General features: G+C 41.6%; 1 protein-coding gene across 2 annotated transcripts in view; it reads left to right on the top strand.

Annotated features, from left to right (window-relative positions):
- NPSR1 (neuropeptide S receptor 1) overlaps nucleotides 1-21,300 on the top strand; it is a 998,839-nt gene that overhangs the window by 173,235 nt on the left and 804,304 nt on the right. For both annotated transcript variants that reach the window (XM_073676612.1, XM_073676611.1), the window contains one exon: nucleotides 20,661-20,802. In XM_073676612.1, coding sequence (XP_073532713.1) covers nucleotides 20,703-20,802 — 100 coding nt within the window. In that variant the 5' untranslated portion in view covers nucleotides 20,661-20,702. The remainder of the gene's footprint in view (nucleotides 1-20,660; nucleotides 20,803-21,300) is intronic.

Raw genomic sequence — 21,300 nt, 5'->3', positions numbered from 1 at the left:
ATCCCGAGGCTGCCAAGTGTCTTTCATAGTGCTATACTGTGCTGCCGCTGAGGCTTCTGTTGCTGGCCCTAAACTGTCAAGCATCTCCTTGCTTCCCCCTTTCTAATTCTATACCATTCTGCTCCTGCCAGTAACTGCACAGCCACATCAGTCAAACATGTCCTGGCTGCTCACTGTGTTTTAATGTGCTAGACAGTACTTTAGAGGCTAAAAATGTACTTTCATGTTTTTGTGCTTTCAAGAAACAGCTCTTAAAATATGGCTACTTTTTTAAAAGGCTTGGTGACAGCAAGTCTTAATTACTACACGTTCAAAACAAAAATCCTGTTGGTCTCCAAAAAAAAGGGATAATTTTTGTGTTTAGTAAGCCAGTTGCAGATCTCTAAAAAATGGAAAATTTCTCACTACTGGTTGAAAAGCCATTACTTCTTCACATTCAAAACAGTACAGTACAACTGGTTTGTGTCCCTAACTAAAGGGATAATTTTGGATATCTTAAGAAAAGGCTTGCACTTCATTATTTAGAAAAGTGATAAGGGGTAACTTGCACCAAACACTATGAAAACTCCATGGCTTCTTCCGTTTGCTCCACCTGTCTATAAACAACATCAATGAATGCATCTCCCCCCACAAAAGCAATAATTTTTAGACAGTCTATATAATTTAAGTAGCCTAAAAAGTTTGATTTTTTTGATTGAAGCTGCATCCAAGGTACTGAACAATGTGACCGAAGTCACACCTAAACAGCGCATGAGGTGAGGATTCATGTGGACCCTTCCCGGAGGAGAGGGTCCCCAATAAACAATCCCCATCTCTCTGAGCCAGAAGGCCACATGAGGGTCAGGGATCGCCGATGCTTTCCATAGCCGATGCCGGGGAAGAGCCCCGTTTGTGCTCCCAGCATCCAACTAGGCTCTCACCCTAGTGGAGCAGGGAGCCTGTGTAGTGTTGGTTTTTGAGCCCAAAGCAGACCGGACCTCCAACCGGGGTTATAAAAATTCTCCTTCATAGCCAAAAGTCCAGGAATAGGGAGGTGTGCTCAAAAAGTATGAAAGGCTAGGTGAGGCATGCTAGGAAGCCTGAGACTTTCTGGGGATCTCACTCCCAGTAAGTTCAGACTCCGACCAGGGCGACCACTCCTGGGGAACATAAGCCCTCACACTTACCCAGTCTAGTGACTTTGATCATGGAGGGCCATGCTTTCCACTGGGTGACTATACAAGCCATCTGGCATACTAGCAAGTGCACCAACCAAATGTGTATTGTGTACTAATGTACTAGGGTAGTTAAACTAAGTCCACCTTTTCAAAAAATACTACACTTGATCTTAGTCAAAAGGCAGAGAAACTGCAGTGTGTTGTTCATTATGGTACTGGTTACCTCTGGTCGCCATCTGTAAAGTTATTTATATATTACAGAAGCTGTGTTTGCATTATAGAGCTCAAAACTTGTTTAATTGGCTCCAAGGGGGAAATCACAATGTTCTATACTAATTTTCCAGGCAATTAGAGATATTTTAATTATTTTATTTGTGCAAATTAATTCACCGCAAATAAAAATTTTTGTGAAAATTTCACGAAGCCAGTGAATTTCGAATTTCAAAAGACAAGCTTATCTCTAATGCCTTGTCATTTTTACTACACACTGAAAGCTGTAAAAACTAAACAAAAAAAAGCAATGGCAGTATTACACTTTTTTAATCATTTCATCCCACTTGGTTATTTTTTTCGGTTCTGTAAGATGGAAAGCAAAAACGTTATGGCTCTTGAAGTGGAGGAGAAAATAAAAGTGCATAAAAGAAAACATAGTGTAGTCAATAAGGGGTTAACCTTCATTCAAGATTAGAGATGAGCGGTGTTCGACTAGAACTGTTCGCCAATCTCAAATTCGAGCTGTTTTGGGCGGTGTTCGAGTTGTTCCACGAACCCGAACGATTTGCAAAAAATTCGGCTGTTCGAGGTTATGTTCGATAACTGTTCGTGCACCAAAAGCGTGTCCTGCATGTCTGGCGCTATTTAGAGCACCAATCATGCAGGGATTGTCTGCCACTCACTGTAATGCCACAGCCATGGTGGTTGTGGCATTACAGTGGTTGCCCAAATCGATGGGAACAGTGCCAACAGTGAAACATGAAAAGCCGGCAATTCAGCAGCGGCATACACCGGTACCCGACAATTTAGAACCTAAAGAATAGGGCATCACACATAGATTAGATAGATAGAAACATGTCAGCCACATATATACGAAGTACAGTGAAAGTGTTGCTTACTGTACTTGTCATTTAGCGTAAAGGATTTATCAAAAAAAATAATAGTGTTTTCATGCACTGTCTCTTTAAAAAAGCCGGCCGGCAATTCAGCAGCGGTACCCGACAATTTATAACAGACAGAATAGAGCTTCACACATAGATTAGATAGATAGAAACATGTCAGTCACATATATATGAAGTACAGTGATAGTGTTGGTTACTGTACTTGTCATTTAGTATTAAAATAAAGGATTTATTATTAAAAAAATTGGCGTGGGGTTCCCATTAATTTTAGGCTCTAGCGGAGGTTAAGCAGACGGCTGGGGCAGATGTTTGAAGCCTGGGAAGGGGGTAATACCCACGGAGCTTCCCAGGCTACTAATATCAGCCCCCAGCTGAATACATAGCCTTTACTAGCTATTAAAATGGGGGACACCCCAAAAAAAATGACGTGGGGTCCCCCCTAATTTAATAGCTAGCAAAGGCTAGGCAGACAGCTGGGGGCTGATATTAATAGCCCAGGAAGGGAGCCATGAATATTGGCCCCCTCCCAGGCTAGAAACACCAGCCGTCAGCCGCCCCAGAAATGGCGCATTCATAGGATGCGCCAATTCTGGCACTTAGCCTCGCTCTTCCACGCTGCCCTGGTGCGGTGGCAGGGGGTAATAGGGTTGGGGTTGATGTCAGCTTATAATGCCAGCTGACATCAAGCCCAGGTTAGTAATGGAGAGGCGTCTATAAGACACCCCCATTACTAACCCCATAGTCAAAGTTAAAAAAAACACAAACACCCAGAATAAAGTCCTTTAATTGAAATAAAGACACAATCCTTTATTGTTCTAAATTAAACCATACTTACTGTCACGCCCATTCCAGCTGAAGCCAACGATCTCCTGCAATAAAAGAAAAATAATAAAGCAACCTCATCCTTACCTTTCCATGGTTCCCACGACAGCTTCAGCTCTGCTACATCGAGATGACAGGCTGGACCGCAGCAGAACGCTGCCATCCAGCCTCTCATCCCGCAGACACTGAGAAGCGCAGGCTTGCTTGCGCTGCTCAGCGTCTCTCTGTGACGACATCCAGATGAGCCGAGTTCATGTCCAATGAACTCGGCTCACCTCATGCACGTCACTGACAGCGTGGGAAAATTCTCACGCTGAAGCGGTGAGTGCAGGAGAATTCTCCCACGCTGTCAGTGACGTGCATAAGGTGAGCTCATGTCCAATGAACTCAGCTCACCTCCTGCACTTCACTGACAGCGTGGGAGAATTCTCCTGCACTCAGCGCTTCAGCGTGAGAATTCTCCCACGCTGAAGCGCTGAGTGCAGGAGAATTTTCCCACGCTGTCAGTGACGTGCATAAGGTGAGCTCATGTCCAATGAACTCAGCTCACCTCCTGCACGTCACTGACAGCGTGGGAGAATTCTCCTGCACTCAGCGCTTCAGTGTGAGAATTCTCCCACGCTGAAGCGCTGAGTGCAGGAGAATTTTCCCACGCTGTCAGTGACGTGCATGAGGTGAGCCGAGTTCATTGGACATTAACTCGGCTCATCTGGATGCCCTCACAGAGAGACACTGTGGAGCGCAAGCAAGCCTGCGCTTCTCAGTGTCTGCGGGATGAGAGGCTGGATGGCAGCGTTCTGCTGCGGTCCAGCCTGTCATCTCGATGTAGCAGAGCTGAAGCTGTCATGGGAACCATGGAAAGGTAAGGATGATGTTGCTTTATTATTTTTCTTTTATTTCAGGAGATCGTTGGCTTCAGCTGGAATGGGCGTGATGGTAAGTATGGTTTAATTTAGAACAATAAAGAATTGTGTGTTTATTTCAATTAAAGGACTTTTTTCTGGGTGTTGTGTTTTTTTTAAATACTTTACTAGAAATTCATGGTGGTCATGTCTAATATTGGCGTGACCCCATGAATTTCGGGCTTAGGGCCAGCTGATAATGCCAAGCTGGCCCTAACCCCTTTATTACCCAGTGAGCCACCGCACCAGGGCCCTGGATGAGTTGGGTACAGCGCCAGAAGATGGCGCTTCTATGAACGCGCCATTTTCCGGGGTGGCTGCGGACTGCAATTTGTAGCGGGGGGGGGCCCAGAAAGCTTGGGCCTCCCTGCGCTGCAGATTCCAGCCCCCAGCTGCCTAGTTGTACCTGGCTGGACACAAAAATAGGGCGAAGCCCCACGTACTTTTTTTTTAATTATTTCATGAATTTCATGAAATAATTAAGAAAAAAAGGCCTTCCCTATATTGTTGTGTCCGGCCAGGTACAAATAGGCAGCTGGTGGTTGGGGGCAGCCCGTTCCTGCCTGCTGTACCTGGCTGGACACAAATATAGTGCGAAGCCCCACGTCAATTTTTTTTAAATTATTTCATGAATTTCCTGAAATAATTTAAAAAAATTGAAGTGGGGCTTCGCACTATATTTGTGTCCAGCCAGGTACAGCAGGCAGGAACGGGCTGCCCCCAACCACCAGCTGCCTATTTGTACCTGGCCGGACACAACAATATAGGGAAGGCCTTTTTTTCTTAATTATTTCATGAATTTCATGAAATAATTAAAAAAAATTGAAGTGGGGCTTCGCACTATATTTGTGTCCAGCCAGGTACAGCAGGCAGGAACGGGCTGCCCCCAACCACCAGCTGCCTATTTGAACCTGGCCGGACACAACAATATAGGGAAGGCCTTTTTTTCTTAATTATTTCATGAAATTCATGAAATAATTAAAAAAAAAGTACGTGGGGCTTCGCCCTATTTTTGTGTCCAGCCAGGTACAACTAGGCAGCTGGGGGCTGGAATCTGCAGCGCAGGGAGGCCCAAGCTTTCTGGGCCCCCCCCCGCTACAAATTGCAGTCCGCAGCCACCCCGGAAAATGGCGCGTTCATAGAAGCGCCATCTTCTGGCGCTGTACCCAACTCATCCAGGGCCCTGGTGCGGTGGCTCACTGGGTAATAAAGGGGTTAGGGCCAGCTTGGTATTATCAGCTGGCCCCAAGCCCAAAATTCATGGGGTCACGCCAGTATTAGACATGACCGCCATGAATTTCTAGTAAAGTATTTAAAAAAAACACAACACCCAGAATAAAGTCCTTTAATTGAAATAAAGACACAATTCTTTATTGTTCTAAATTAAACCATACTTACCATCACACCCATTCCAGCTGAAGCCAACGATCTCCTGCAATAAAAGAAAAATAATAAACCAACCTCATCCTTACCTTTCCATGGTTCCCACGACAGCTTCAGCTCTGCTACATCGAGATGACTGGCTGGACCGCAGCAGAACGCCGCCATCCAGTCTGTCATCCCGCAGACACTGAGAAGCGCAGGCATGCTTGCGCTCCTCACTGTCTCGCTGTGACGGCATCCAGATGAGCCGAGGTCATGTCCAATGAACTCGGCTCACCTCATGCACGTCACTGACAGCGTGGGAAAATTCTCACGCTGAAGTGCTGAGTGCAGGAGAATTCTCCCACGCTGTCAGTGATGTGCATGAGGTGAGCTCATGTCCAATGAACTCAGCTCACCTCCTGCACGTCACTGACAGCGTGGGAAAATTCTCCTGCAATCAGCGCTTCAGCGTGAGAATTTTCCCACGCTGTCAGTGACGTGCATGAGGTGAGCCGAGTTCATTGGACATGAACTCGGCTCATCTGGATGTCGTCACAGAGAGACGCTGAGCAGCGCAAGCAAGCCTGCGCTTCTCAGTGTCTGCGGGATGAGAGGCTGGATGGCAGCGTTCTGCTGTGGTCCAGCCTGTCATCTCGATGTAGCAGAGCTGAAGCTGTCGTGGGAACCATGGAAAGGTAAGGATGATGTTGCTTTATTATTTTTCTTTTATTGCAGGAGATCGTTGGCTTCAGCTGGAATGGGCGTGATGGTAGGTATGGTTTAATTTAGAACAATAAAGGATTGTGTCTTTATTTCAATTAAAGGACTTTATTCTGGGTGTTTGTGTTTTTTTTAACTTTGACTATGGGGTTAGTAATGGGGGTGTCTTATAGACGCCTCTCCATTACTAACCTGGGCTTGATGTCAGCTGGCATTATAAGCTGACATCAACCCCAACCCTATTACCCCCTGCCACCGCACCAGGGCAGCGTGGAAGAGCGAGGCTAAGTGCCAGAATTGGCGCATCCTATGAATGCGCCATTTCTGGGGCGGCTGACGGCTGGTGTTTCTAGCCTGGGAGGGGGCCAATATTCATGGCTCCCTTCCTGGGCTATTAATATCAGCCCCCAGCTGTCTGCCTAGCCTTTGCTAGCTATTAAATTAGGGGGGACCCCACGTCATTTTTTTGGGGGGTCCCCCATTTTAATAGCTAGTAAAGGCTATGTATTCAGCTGGGGGCTGATATTAGTAGCCTGGGAAGCTCCGTGGGTATTACCCCCTTCCCAGGCTTCAAACATCTGCCCCAGCCGTCTGCTTAACCTCCGCTAGAGCCTAAAATTAAGGGGAACCCCACGCCAATTTTTTTAATAATAAATCCTTTATTTTAATACTAAATGACAAGTACAGTAACCAACACTATCACTGTACTTCATATATATGTGACTGACATGTTTCTATCTATCTAATCTATGTGTGATGCTCTATCTTTCTGTTCTAAATTGTCGGGTACCGCTGCTGAAATGCCGGCCGGCTTTTTTAAAGAGACAGTGCATGAAAACACTATTATTTTTTTAAATAAATCCTTTACACTAAATGACAAGTACAGTAAGCAACACTATCACTGTACTTATTATATATGTGACTGACATGTTTCTATCTATCTAATCTATGTGTGAAGCTCTATTCTTTCTGTTCTAAATTGTCGGGTACAGATGCTGAATTGCCGGCCGGCTTTTTTAAAGAGACGGTGCATGAAAACACTAATATTTTTTTTAATAAATCCTTTACACTAAATGACAAGTGCAGTAACCAACACTGTCACTGTGCTTCTTATATGTGTGACTGACATGTTTCTATCTATCTAATCTATGTGTGATGCTCTATTCCTTCTTGTCTAAATTGTCGGGTACCGGTGTATGCCGCTGCTGAATTTGCCGGCCGGCTTTTTTAAACAGAGTGTCTTCTGAGCAGTTTGTCAGCTTTTGGACACCTTTGCAGGTGTTTTCTATGTGTTTCTATGTGTTTTTGTTTGCCTGCCATTGGTTTTAACGGTGTTCGACGGTGTTCTAAGTTGTTCGACGAACAGTTCGACGAACAGTTCCTCGAACATCCCGGTGTTCGACGAACCGAACCGAACCCGAACACTACGGGGGTGGCTCAACACTATTCAAGATCAAGGTTTTATTATCTTTAGTTACTGTTAAAAGATCAAATAATATTTCCACATGTAGTAGGAAATAGCAAATTACCTAGTCTAAATTAAATACTGTCTTGAGCTAAAGCTCAGATTAAATCAAATCCTTTAACAGAAATGTCACGTTTCCATGAAGGGATCAGGAGCCTCATAATGTGATATTGCCCTTTATTTTTTAAATCATCAGCAGTTGGAGCTACAGTATCTTGAACTCACGGAGGTCTGTATAAGCTTTGACTTATTATTTTCTTTTCATACTTTTCTTTTTTTCACAAACATCACAGCTTATAAAATTCCCAACTTCACTTTTAACTTTAGATTTTTTCGACTGTCTATTGATCATCAAGATGTTGCAGTGCACTTTGTAAATATAGAAGTGGTCTGCATACTTTATATTATTTGATGTAAAAGTTCTGCAGTTTTTGTCACAAAAAATGTATTTACTTACAGTTACATGAAAAAGTTTGGGCACCCCTATTAATCTTAAGCTTAATGTTTTATAAAAATTGGTGTTTTTGCAGCAGCTCTTTCAGTTTGATATATGTAATAACTGTTGGACACAGTAATGTTTCTGCCTTGAAATGAGGTTTATTGTACTAACAGAAAATGTGCAATCTGCATTCAAACAAAATTTGACAGGTGCATAAGTATGGGCACCCCACCAGAAAAGTGACATTAATATTTAGTACATCCTCCTTTTGCCTCTAGTCGCTTCCTGTAGCTTTTAATGAGTTCCTGGATCCTGGATGAAGGTATTTTTGACCATTCCTCTTTACAAAACAATTCCAGTTCCTGTAAGTTTGATGGTCGCCCCCGAGCATGGACAGCCCTCTTCAAATGATCCCACAGATGTTCAATGATATTCAGGTCTGGGGACTGGGATGGCCATTCCAGAACATTGTAATTGTTCCTCTGCATGAATTACTGAGTAGATTTGGAGCGGTGTTTTGGATCATTGTCTTGCTGAAAGATCCATCCCCTGCGTAACTTCAACTTTATCACTGATTCTTGAACATTATTGTCAAGAATCTGCTGATACTGAGTGGAATCCATGCGTCCCTCAAGTTTAACAAGATTCCTGGTGCCGGCATTGGCCACACAGCCCCAAAGCATGATGGAACCTCCACCAAATTTTACTGTGGGTAGCAAGTGTTTTTCTTGGAATGCTGTGTTTTTTTGCCGCCATGCATAATGCCTTTTTGTATGACCAAACAACTCAATCTTGGTTTCATCAGTCCACAGGACCTTCTTCCAAAAAGAAATTGACTTCTCCAAATGAGCCTTTGCATACCTCAGCTGACTCTGTTTGTGGCGTGCTTGCAGAAATGGCTTCTTTCGCATCACTCTCCCATACAGCTTCTCCTTGTGCAAAGTGCGTTGTATAGTAGACCGATGCACAGTGACACCATCTGCAGCAAGTTGATGCTGCAGCTCTCTGGAGGTGGTCTGAGGATTGTCCTTGACTGATCTCACCATTCTTCTTCTCTGCCTTTCTGATGTTTTTCTTGGCCTGCCACTTCTGGCCTTAACAAGAACTGTCCCTGTGTTCTTCCATTTCCTTACACTGTTCCTCACAGTGGAAACTGACAGGTTAAATCTCTGAGACAGCTTTTTGTATCCTTCCCCTGAACAACTATGCTGAATAATCTTTGTTTTCAGATCATTTGACAGTTGTTTTGAGGAGCCCATGATGCCACTCTTCAGAGGAGATTCAAACAGGAGAACAACTTGCAAGTGGCCACTTTAAGTAGCTTTTCTCATGATTGCATACACCTGGCTATGAAGTTCAAAGCTCAATGAGGTTTCAAAACCAAAAAAAGTGCTTTAGTAAGTCAGTAAAAAGTAGGTAGGAGTATTTAAAACAAGAAAATGATAAGGGTGCCCATACTTATGCACCTGTCAAATTTAGTTTGAATGCAGATTGCACATTTTCTGTTAGTACAATAAACCTCATTTCAAGGCAGAAACATTACTGTGTCCAACAGTTATTACATAGATCAAACTGAAATAGCTGTTGCAAAAACACCAATTTTTCTAAAACATTAAGCTTAAGATTAATAGGGGTGCCCAAACTTTTTCATATAACTGTACATAGTACATCAGAAAGGTGTTGTGTCTACATCCTCACTATGGAAAGATGTCTGGAAACCGGATAATGATGTATGAAATGGAGGCAGAAACTTTTAGAACAAATCTGCCCCCTTGGAACTTAAAATGCTCAAAATACACTGCTCAAAAAAAATAAAAAGAACACTCAAATAACACATCCTAGATCTGAATGAATGAAATATTCTCATTGAATACTTTGTTCTGTACAAGGTTGAATGTGCTGGCAACAAAATCACACAAAAATCATCAATGGAAATCAAATTTATTAACCAATTGAGGCCTGGATTTGGAGTCACCCCGAAAATTAAAGTGGAAAAATACGCTACAGGCTGATCCAACTTTACTGTAATGTCCTTAAAACAAGTCAAAATGAGGCTCAGTATTGTGTGTGGCCTTCACGTGCCTGTATGACCTCCCTACCATGCCTGGGCATGCTCTTGATCAGGTTGCGGATGGTCTCCTGTGGGATCTCTTCCCAGACCTGGACTAAAGCATCCGCCAACTCCTGGACAGTCTGTGGTTCAATGTGACGTTGGTGGATGGAGCGAGACATGATGTCCCAGATGTGCTCAATTGGATTCAGGTCTGGGGAAAGGACGGGCCAGTCCATAGCTTCAATGCCTTCATCTTGCAGGAAATGCTGACACAGTCCAGTCACATGAGGTCGGGCATTGTCCTGCAGTTGGAGGAACCCAGGGCCAACCGCACCAGCATATGGTCTCACAAGGGGTCTGAGGATCTCATCTCGGTACCTAATGGCAGTCAGGCTACCTCTGGAAAGCACATGGAGGGCTGTGCGGCCCTCCAAAGAAATGCCACCCCACACCATTACTGACCCACTGCCAAACCAGTCATGCTGAATGATGTTGCAGGCAGCAGATCGCTCTCCACGGCGTCTCCAGATTCTGTCACGTCGGTCACATGTGCTCAGTGTGAACCTGCTTTCATCTGTGAAGAGCATAAGGCGCCAGTGGCGACTTTGCCAATCCTGGTATTCTGTGGCAAATGCCAAGCATCCTGCACGGTGTTGGGCTGTGAGCAGAACCCCCATCTGTGGACGTCGGGCCCTCATAACCGTTTGTGCAGACACATGCACATTTGAGGCCTGCTGGATGTCTTTTTGCAGGGCTCTAGCAGTGCTCTTCCTGTTCCTCCTTGCACAAAGGTGGAGGTAGCGGTCCCGCTGCTGGGTTGTTGCACTCCTACGGCCCCCTTCACGTCTCCTGGCATACTGGCCTGTCTCCTGGTAGCACCTCCAGCCTCTGGACACTACGCTGACAGACACTGCAAACCTTCTTGCCACAGCTCGCATTGATGTGCCATCCTGGATGAACTGCACTACCTGAGCAACTTCTGTCAGTTGTAGAGTCCGTCTCATGCTACCATGAGTGTGAAAGCACAACCAACATTCCAAAGTGACCAAAACATCAGCCAGAAAGCATTGGTACTGATATGTGGTCTGTGGTCCCCGCCTGCAGAACCACAACAGCATGTGAAATTGATTGTCAATCAGTGTTGCTTCCTAAGTGGACAGTTTGATTTCACAGAAGTTTGATTTACTTGGAGTTATATTCTGTTGTTTAAGTGTTCCCTTTATTTTTTGAGCAGTGTACTTTAGCCATAGTTTTACAGTGAGATAGGTCTATATAACAAAGGTTTTCACAAGATTTTAATATAACTGTAAAAATGATTCATTATTCAGAATGCGCTAATTTTGAATACCATTTGACTTTTGAATATTGAGAAATAAGGTATGAGAATTGTATTTTTCCCAGACAGTAACCTAACACTGGTAGATGCTGTACTATGCAAAGATTTTACTGCAGCCTCATAATCATACAGTCATGTGGGAAAAACTTATATACAGTGGGTATGGAAAGTATTCAGACCCCTTAAAATTGTTCACTCTTTGTTTCATTGCAGCCTTTGGGTAAATTCTAAAAAAGTTCATTTTTTTTCTCATTAAAGTGCACTCTGCACTCCATCTTGACTGCAAAAAAACAGAAATGTAGAAATTTTTGCAAATTTATTGAAAAAGAAAATCTGAAATATCACATGGTCATAAGTATTCAGACCCTTTGCTCAGTATTGAGTAGAAGCACCCTTTTGAGCTAGCAGAGCCTGGGAATGATGAAACAAGTTTTTCACACCTGAATTTGGGGATCCTCTGCCATTCTTCCTTGCAGATCCTCTCCAGTTCCGTCAGGTTGGATGGTGAACGTTGGTGGACAGTCATTTTCAGGTCTCTCCAGAGATGCTCAATTGGGTTTAGGTCAGGGCTCTGACTGGGCAAGTCAAGAATGGTCACAGAGTTGTTCTGAAGCCACTCCTTTGTTATTTTAGCTGTGTGCTTACGGTCATTGTCTTATTGGAAGGTGAACCTTCGGCCAAGTCTGAGGTCCAGAGCACTGTGGAAGAGGTTTTCATCCAGGATATCTCTGTACTTGGCCGCATTCATGTTTCCTTCAATTGCAACCAGTTGTCCTGTCCCTGCAGCTGAAAAACACCCCCATAGAATGATGCTGCCACCACCATGTTTCACTGTTGGGATTGTATTGGACAGGTGATGAGCAGTGCCTGGTTTTCTCCAAACATACCGCTTAGAATTATCACCAAAAAGTTCTCTCTTCATCTCTTCAGACCTGAGAATCTTATTTCTCATAGTCTGGGAGTCCTTCATGTGTTTTTGAGCAAACTATATGCTGGCTTTCATATGTCTTGCACTGAGGAGAGGATTCCATCAGGCCACTCTGCTATAAAGGCCCGACTGGTGGAGGGCTGCAGTGATAGTTGACTTTGTGTAACTTTCTCTCATCTCCCTACTGCATCTCTGGAGCTCAGCCACAGTGATCTTGGGGTTCTTCTTTAACTCTCTCACCATGGCTCTTCTCCCACGATTGCTCAGTTTGGCTGGACGGCCAGGTATAGGAAGACTTCTGGTGGTCCCAAACTGCTTCCATTTAAAGATTATGGAGGCCACTGTGCTCTTAGGAACCTTGAGTAATGCAGAAATTCTTTTGCAACCTTGGCCACATCTGTGCCTTGCCACAGTTCTGTCTCTGAGCTCATGATTCTCATTTGGTCTGACATGCACAGTGAGCTGTGAGGTCTTATATAGACAAGTGTGTGCCTTTCCAAATCAAGTCCTATCAATTTAATTAAACACAGCTGGACTTCAATGAAGGAGTAGAACCATCTCAAGGAGGGTCACAAGGAAATGGACAGCATGTGACTTAAATATGAGTGTCTGAGCAAAGGGTCTGAATACTTATGACCATGTGATATTTCAGTTTTTCTTTTTTAATAAATTTGCAAACATTTCTACATTTCTGTTTTTTCAGTCAAAATGGGGTGCAGAGTGTACTTTAATTAGAAAAAAAATTAACTTTTTAGAATTTTCCAAATGGCTGCAATGAAACAAAGAGTGAAAAATTTAAAGGGGTCTGAATACTTTCCGTACCCACTGTATGCGTACAATATAAAAACAGATTAGAAAAATATATTCCATGGAAAATTTTATGCCAAAATTAATGCCAATGTCCTTGGTTGAAAAATATTTCAAATTAAGCTAAACTAAATGGTATTATGACATTAAAATTAAATATGAGTAAATCAATGAGATTCAAACTGAACTCCTGTCAAACTTTTAGAAATTTGTCGAACCTGGCTAAGTTGAATAATTTTCTATACACTTCATGTAAATCGTCTGAAATCATAGAATCATAGAATGGTAGAGTTGGAGGGGACCTCCTGGGTCATCTGGTCCAACCCCCTGCTCAAAGCAGGATTCACTAAATCATCTCAGACAGATGTCTGTCCAGCCTCTGTTTGAAGATGTCCATTGAAGGGGAACTCACCACCTCTCGTTGCAGCCTGTTCCACTCATTAATCACCCTAACTGTCAAAAAGTTTTTTCTAATATCAAATCTGTGTCTCCTCCCATTTAGTTTCATCCCATTGCTTCTAGTCTTTCCTTGTGCAAATGAGAATAAAGATGATCCTTCTACAATGTGACAGCCCTAGAGATATTTGTAGACAGCTATTAAGTCTCCTCTCAGTCTTCTTTTTTGCAAGCTAAACATTCCCAAATCCTGCAACCGTTCCTCATAGGACATGGTTTGCAGATCAGTCACCATTCTGGTCGCTCTTCTCTGAACTTGCTCCAGTTTGTCTATGTCTTTTTTAAAATGTGGTGCCCAAAACTGTACACAGTATTCCAGATGAGGTCTGACCAAAGAGGAGTAAAGACCGATAATGACTTCACGTGATCTAGACTGTATGCTTCTGTTAATACATCCCAGAATTGTATTTGCCTTTTTTGCTGCTGCATCACACTGTTGACTCATGTTCAGTCTATGATCTATTAGCATACCTAAGTCTTTTTCACATGTACTGTTGCTTAGCTCTATTCCTCCCATTCTGTATATGCTTTTTTAATTTTTATTGCCCAGATGTAGTACTTTGCATTTTTCCCTGTTAAAAACCATTCTGTTGGTTGCTGCCCACTGCTCCAGTTTATTTAGGTCTTTTTGAATCCTCTCTCTCTCTTCTCTAGTATTAGCTATCCCTCCTAGCTTTGTGTCATCAGCAAATTTAATCAGTTTACCCTCAATTCCTTCATCTAAATCATTGATAAAGATGTTGAACAATACAGGTCCCAGGACGGAGCCCTGTGGTACCCCACTTGAGACATTCATCCAGCTGGATGTGAAGCCATTTACAACCACCCTTTGAGTCCGATCACTAAGCCAGTTATGAATCCACCTAACAGTTGCCTGGTCCATTGCACACTTGGTCATTTTTTCAATAAGGATGGTGTGAGATACTTTGTCAAATGCTTTGCCGAAGTCAAGATATACTATATCTACAGCATTTCCCTGATCCACCCAGTCAGTGATTCTGTCATAGAAGGAAATTAAGTTAGTCTGACATGACTTGTTAGTTACAAACCCATGCTGTCTCTGGTTAATCACTTCATTCTTATCCATGTACTTACATACATGTTGTTTAATAATTTGTTCTAAGATCTTTCCTGGTATAGAAGTCAGACTCACCGGCCTATAGTTCCCTGGGTCCACCTTCTTCCCCTTTTGAAGATAGGAACAACATTTGCTCTTCTCCAGTCTTCTGGGACTTCTCCTGTTCTCCAAGAATTTTCAAAGATTATGGAGAGTGGTTCTAAAATTTCTTCTACGATCTCCTTCAGTACTCTGGGGTGTAATTCATCTGGACCTGGAGACTAGAACTCATTTATGTTAGCTAAATATTCCCTCACAATCTTTCTGTTTACAGATAACTTGGATTCCTCTATTCCTTTAAAAGGACAGTGAAGATCAGTTGATGTTACATTTTTTTTCTGAGAGAAAACAGATGCAAAATAGGAATTAAAAAGTTCGGCCTTCTCAACATCCTCTCTTACCATTTCTCCATTTTCATCCTGTAAAAATCCTATAGCATCTTTGACTTTTCTTTTACTTTTGACATACCCCCAAAATCCTTTTTTATTGCTTTTGACATCTCTTGCAAGCCTTAATTCCATTGTCAGCTTTAGCTATCCTGATACGTGCCCTGCAGGATCTGCAGACTGCATTATAATCTTCTTTAGATATGCCTCCCTCTTTCCATTTAATAAACATTTCTTTCTTTCTTTTTAGCATGTGTTTGAGTTCTGTGTTCATCCATCCTGGTTTCCTTAAATGCTTCCCATTCTTCCTACTTTTCGGGATTGTTAACGATTGTGCTTTGAGAATCTCATTTTTAAAAATTTCCCATCCTTCCTGGACATTTTTGTCCTTAAGGACATCCAGCCATTGGATCCCTCCTATTCACTTTCTGAGTCTCTTAAAATCTGCCTTTCTAAAATCTAAACTTGAAGTTTGAGTCTTCACATGTCTTCCTCCTCTAGTTATCCAAAATTCTATAATAGCATGATCGCTGCCTCCTAGGGTCCCAGCCACCTTTACCTCCTCAACCATTTCCTCCTTGTTTATAAGGATTAGATCCAAAGTAGCAGATCTCCTTGTTTTCTCCCCTACCTTTTGGAAGATAAAGCTGTCAGCAAGAGAGGATAAGAATTTGCTTGACCTGTTAGTTTTACTTGAGAGAGATTCCCAACAAATGTCTGGATAGTTGAAATCTCCCATGACCACTACGTTATATTTTTTGGAGAACTTGGTCATTTGATACATAAAGAGTTCATCCATATCTTCAGCTTGCCCAGGTGGCCTGTAGTAAATGCCTACAATGGTGTCCTTTCCGTTGTTCTCTCCTTGTATTCTTACCCAAACAGTTTCCACAGAACTCCCAGTCTCTGAAGCTTCAATCTCTGTGCCGATATACGCTTTTCTAACATACAATGCGACACCTCCTCCTCGTTTATCAAGTCTGTTTCTTGCAAATAAGTTGTATCCTTTTATCCTTTTATTCCAATCATGTGTATCGTCCCACCAAGTTTCAGTGATTCCAATGACATCATATTTCTTTTCCTGCATTAGTAGTTCCAATTCTCCTTGTTTGTTGCCCATGCTTTGTGCATTTGTATAAAAACATTTTAGTTTGTGATTGGTTTCTCTACCTCCCATATTTTTATTATTTAAATTGTTTTGTCTTTGTTCTTCCTTTCCACTTCCAGTAGCAGAGATCTCAATAGTATTTGTCAGTTGTATGGCTTTTTCTGGCCTTTTGTTTCCCTTCCCACATTGTTCTAGTTTAAAGCTCTCCTGATGAGTGTAGCAAGGTGACTTCCAAATACATGTTTTCCAGTCTTCGTAAGGTGCACCCCATCTATAGCAAGTAGTCCATCGTATAGGTAATTCATTCCGTGATCCAGAAATCCAAATCCTTGTTGACAGCACCATCGACGTAGCCAGTTGTTCACCTGTAGAATCTTATTCCACCTCATTGTTCCATGGCCTTCCACTGGGAGGATGGATGAGAAGACCACCTGCGCTCCCAATTCTTTCACTTTCTTGCCTAAGTCTTCAAAGTCACTGCAGCTGGTTACCAGGTCCTTTCTTGCGGTGTCATTTGTCCCCACATGTATTAGCAGGAATGGGTAGTGATCTGTAGGTCTGAAGAGTCTTGATATCCTGTCAGACACATCTTTAATGGAAGCTGTTATATTACACGTTGCAGAATACTGCATCAGCCAGAAATGGCTCACATGTCCTAACTTGTGGCCAGTTGGGCTCTCCCATAATTCCTTGCAGCTATTAAATTACATATTATAGCACAGCCAAGAGGGACTATCATTTCCTGTATAAAAGCAGAATCAGAAAATGTAGCAGCCATTTTGTGGTGACTCTGGATAGTGAGAGGATGCTAAAGCTCACAGTTTAGTTATAGAAATAAGTAGAAAAGGCTATGAAAGCATGAAGAAACTGTGCAAACAGTACAATAGGAATAGAGACAGGTCTAATTGATTGGGAAAGACAAATAGGAGAGATACTACGTTAAGGTGTATTTACACTGAAAGATAACAGTAAACAGTATTCTTATAATGCTAATTTCAAGACTATCCTGCAGTGTAAACAGGCTGATGATCATATAATGAATGAGAAAAATGCTTAATCATTGGGTGACATGGTCCTCCTGGGTCTCCTGCCATAGCATTTCAATTCATTCAGATGTCAATGGAGAGGTCGTGCTAACACTGATGTACCCTGAGCCTGCAGGACAGCGTGATTTCTTTGGAACTTGATTGGGGCTGCTTATCCACCATCTGAACTGTCCTGCATTGCAACCTTTCATCAATTTTTCTCTATCGTCCACATCCAGGGAGAATAGCTACAGTGCCAAGGGTTGTAAATTTTTGATTATGCTGAGCACTGTGGACAAAGGAACATCAAGATCTCTGGAGATGGACTTGTATCTTGGAGTTTGTTGATATTTTTCAACAATTTTGGTTCTCAAGTTCTCAGACAGTTCTCTTCTCCTCTTTCTGACCGTAAGGCTTGGTATGGCATACGCAGACACACAATGCTAAAATTGAGTCAACTTCTCCCCTTTTTATCTGATTTCAGGTGTGATTTTCATATTGCCTACACCTTTTACTTGCCACAAGTGAGTTTGAATGAGCATGACATGATTGAAACAAAGTTGCTTACCCAAAATTTAGCATAGGTGCTAACAAGTTTTATCCAGCTTTTTTTTGGTGTTTTGTGTGAAATGACGTCCAATTTGCCTTTTTGTCTCTGTTTTTTTGTCTTGTTCCAATATTCACAAATAAAATAAACTTGAGTATAACAAAAGAAGTGTAATTGCAATAATTTTCTGGGAGAAATATTTCATTTTCTTGATCAATTTCAAGGGTGCCAACATTTTTGGCCATGACTGTATGTTGAGGACACTCACTTTGACATTATTAAGGCTGTATTTATGTGAAAGAAGATGTTTCACCAATTTTAACATTTAATACTTGCTTGTCTATGATAAAGGGTCTGCATTGCTGAATAAAACATACTGTCGTTTTTATTTTTTTTATTTCTCCTCATTGTTGCGGATCTATTGGATTCTAAGCTTTGGGGTGCCTAAAATGGTAATTTAGCCATTAATTAACGGGTCATTAGTAAAGCTTCTTACTTTTTCCTTATCATAATGTTGCCCAATCATGAAAAGTTAACGACATGGGAAAATAGCCAATGCCCCCAGAAGGTCAGAACTGACTTTTTCAGTGTCATGTGGTAAGACTGAAGTCTCTAACCCTATCACACTGAAATCTCCTCACTCCCAATTCTTATTGACATTACAAGCATTGGTGGAAGAGCAGAGCTGTACTATAATGTCATTACAGACTTTAACGTCATTACATACAATCATTGGGCTCGATCCCAAGAATCAGGGAATAATACCCCAATATCTTACATAGATCCACAGCTGTGTATGTGACACATTTCTTGCAAACTGCAGTTCTAGTCTCCCAATGCTGTCATGCTATTAAATTGTGAATGACATGACAGTGCATTATTCATAATGTATATTAGCAGCATCTAACATACACAGCTCTTGATCTATGCTAGGTATTAGAGCATTATTCCCTGATACATGGGATGTTTCCATGGCATTGCACTGTATGTATTTACGTATGCAATGAAATTATAGCACAGCTCTGCTCTACTCCCTTTGCTATAATGTAATGTATACATACATTGCTCAAAAAAATAAAGAGAACAATCAAATAACACATCCTAGATCTGAATGAATGAAATATTCTCATTGAATACTTTGTTCTGTACAAAGTTGAATGTGCTGACAACAAAATCACACAAAAATCATCAATGGAAATCAAATTTATTAACCAATGGAGGCCTGGATTTGGTGTCACCCCCAAAATTAAAGTGGAAAAACACACTACAGGCTGATCCAACTTTGATGTAATGTCCTTAAAACAAGTCAAAATGACTCATTATTGTGTGTGGCCTCCACGTGCCTGTATGACCTCCCTACAATGCCTAGGCATGCTGCTGATGAGGTTAAGCATGGTCTCCTGTGGGATCTCCTCCAGACCTGGACTAAAGCATCCGCCAACTCCTGGACAGTCTTTGGTGCAACGTGATGTTGGTGGAAGGAGCGAGACATGATGTCCCAGATGTGCTCAATCGGATTCAGGTCTGGGGAACGGGTGGGCCAGTCCATAGCTTCAATGCCTTCATCTTGCAGGAAATGCTGACACACTCCAGTCACATGAGGTCTGGCATTGTCCTGCATTAGGAGGAACCCAGGGCCAACCGCACCAGCATATGGTCTCACAAGGGGTCTGAGGAACTCATCTCGGTAACTAATAGCAGTCAGGCTACCTCTGACAAGCACATGGAGGGCTGTGCGGCCCTCCATGTCCTGAAGTTGGCGGATGCTTTAGTCCAGGTCTGGGAAGAGATCCCAAAGGAGACCATCCGCAACCTCATCAGGAGCATGCCCAGGCGTTGTAGGGAGGTCATACAGGCACATGGAGGCCACACACAATGCTGAGCCTCATTTTGACTTGTTTTAAGGACATTACATCAAAGTTGGATCAGCCTGTAGTGTGTTTTTCCACTTTAATTTTTTGGGGGACTCCAAATCCAGGCCTCAGTTGGTTAATAAATTTGATTTCCATTGATGATTTTTGTGTGGTTTTGTTGTCAGCACATTCAATTTTGTACAGAACAAAGTATTCAATGAGAATATTTCATTCATTCAGATCTAGGATGTGTTATTTGAGTGTTCCCTTTATTTTTTTGAGCAGTTTATATTGCGTTAGATAGGGACCTATGTTTGAAGAAAGAAAGTGAAAATTCTGGCCACTTAAAGTGAGTCAGCTGTGTTCTTATGTGTAGTACAGTGGACCGTTTTTAAATGTTTTTAACCATTTATGTTCTTTATTTGTGTTTTGCAGCTTTAAATCAATTGTATTTTTTACAACGCACTAGTGTGCACTGCAATTATTTGTGTAGCTCTTCGACTTCTCTTTAGGTACATGAGTTTTGCAAGTATGCAGCAACTGGGATTATATATAGGCTGTCGATTTGCCTGACAATTTGCAAGATGTAAAGAGTAAAATGTAAATGTCCGAAGAGACAGAAGACACCTTGGGTTGGAGGGAAAATTTGCATATTTGGTGCCCTAAAGTTTAGAATCCAATATATCCACAACAGAGGAAAAATTAAACAATAAAAATTATGTTTTATTCAGTTCTTCACCCTATTTATCATAGGGCAGTCAGTTTGAAATGTAAAAAATGGTTAAAGGTCCTCTTCAAAGATGTTAAAAGGATATCTCAGAGTACTGCACGCTTTTTCAGGACAATTGGAAGCTTTATAATAATTTTTATTCACTGTGCAAATCAATTCAACACAAATCAAATTGGGAAAAAAATTGTCAAAGCTGGTGAATTACAATTTCAAAAGATTTGTTCATGCTTAATAAGAATAATTTTCATGAATGTTTGATGACTAACTGCATATTTTTTGCAAACTGCACTATGCAATCTAATTTAATTAGGCTTTTTCTCCTTTTTTAGACAGAACAACTGATAACACTTTGGATTTTGTTTGTCGTTATCATGATTGGAAATTCAGTGGTTTTGTACCTAACATGGAAGGAGAGGGCACGGAAGAGAAAGTCTCGTATGACATTTTTTGTTACACAACTTGCAATTACAGGTAAGAAATAATAGTTTAAAATATTCACCTAAGATGTTGCTGAATTGACAATTCCCCTCTAAGTCCTTATTTACCTGGAAAGTTAAGATCAACCCAAGAATGTATTAATTTTGTAACATTCCTTTTAGAGAAAAAAATATAAATTTCAAGTATTAGTAATGCATTGATATTAATATAGCATTGAATTTAGATTTGAAAAGTCAATTTACTTTTCCAGAAATTCTGGATCCAGTTTTTCAAAATTGATTTAAAGGCCTTAAGCATTTAAAACTTTCTATACAATCTTGTTAAAGAAAATGCATTTGTATACAGTACAGACCAAAAGTTTGGACACACCTTCTCATTTAAAGATTTTTCTGTATTTTCATGACTATGAAAATTGTACATTCACACTGAAGGCATCAAAACTATGAATTAACACATGTGGAATTATTTACTTAACAAGTAAGTGTGAAACAACTGAAAATATGTCGATACTTCAGTAAATTAGTTTAGGTT

The sequence above is a fragment of the Phyllobates terribilis genome, unplaced genomic scaffold, assembly GCF_046119375.1.
Source record: "Phyllobates terribilis strain yellow unplaced genomic scaffold, ASM4611937v1 Scaffold_4__5_contigs__length_816908805, whole genome shotgun sequence".
Lineage (NCBI taxonomy): Eukaryota > Metazoa > Chordata > Amphibia > Anura > Dendrobatidae > Phyllobates > Phyllobates terribilis.
The sequence above is the reverse complement of the archived record's forward strand: the minus strand, read 5'-3'. Positions and strand labels throughout refer to the sequence as shown.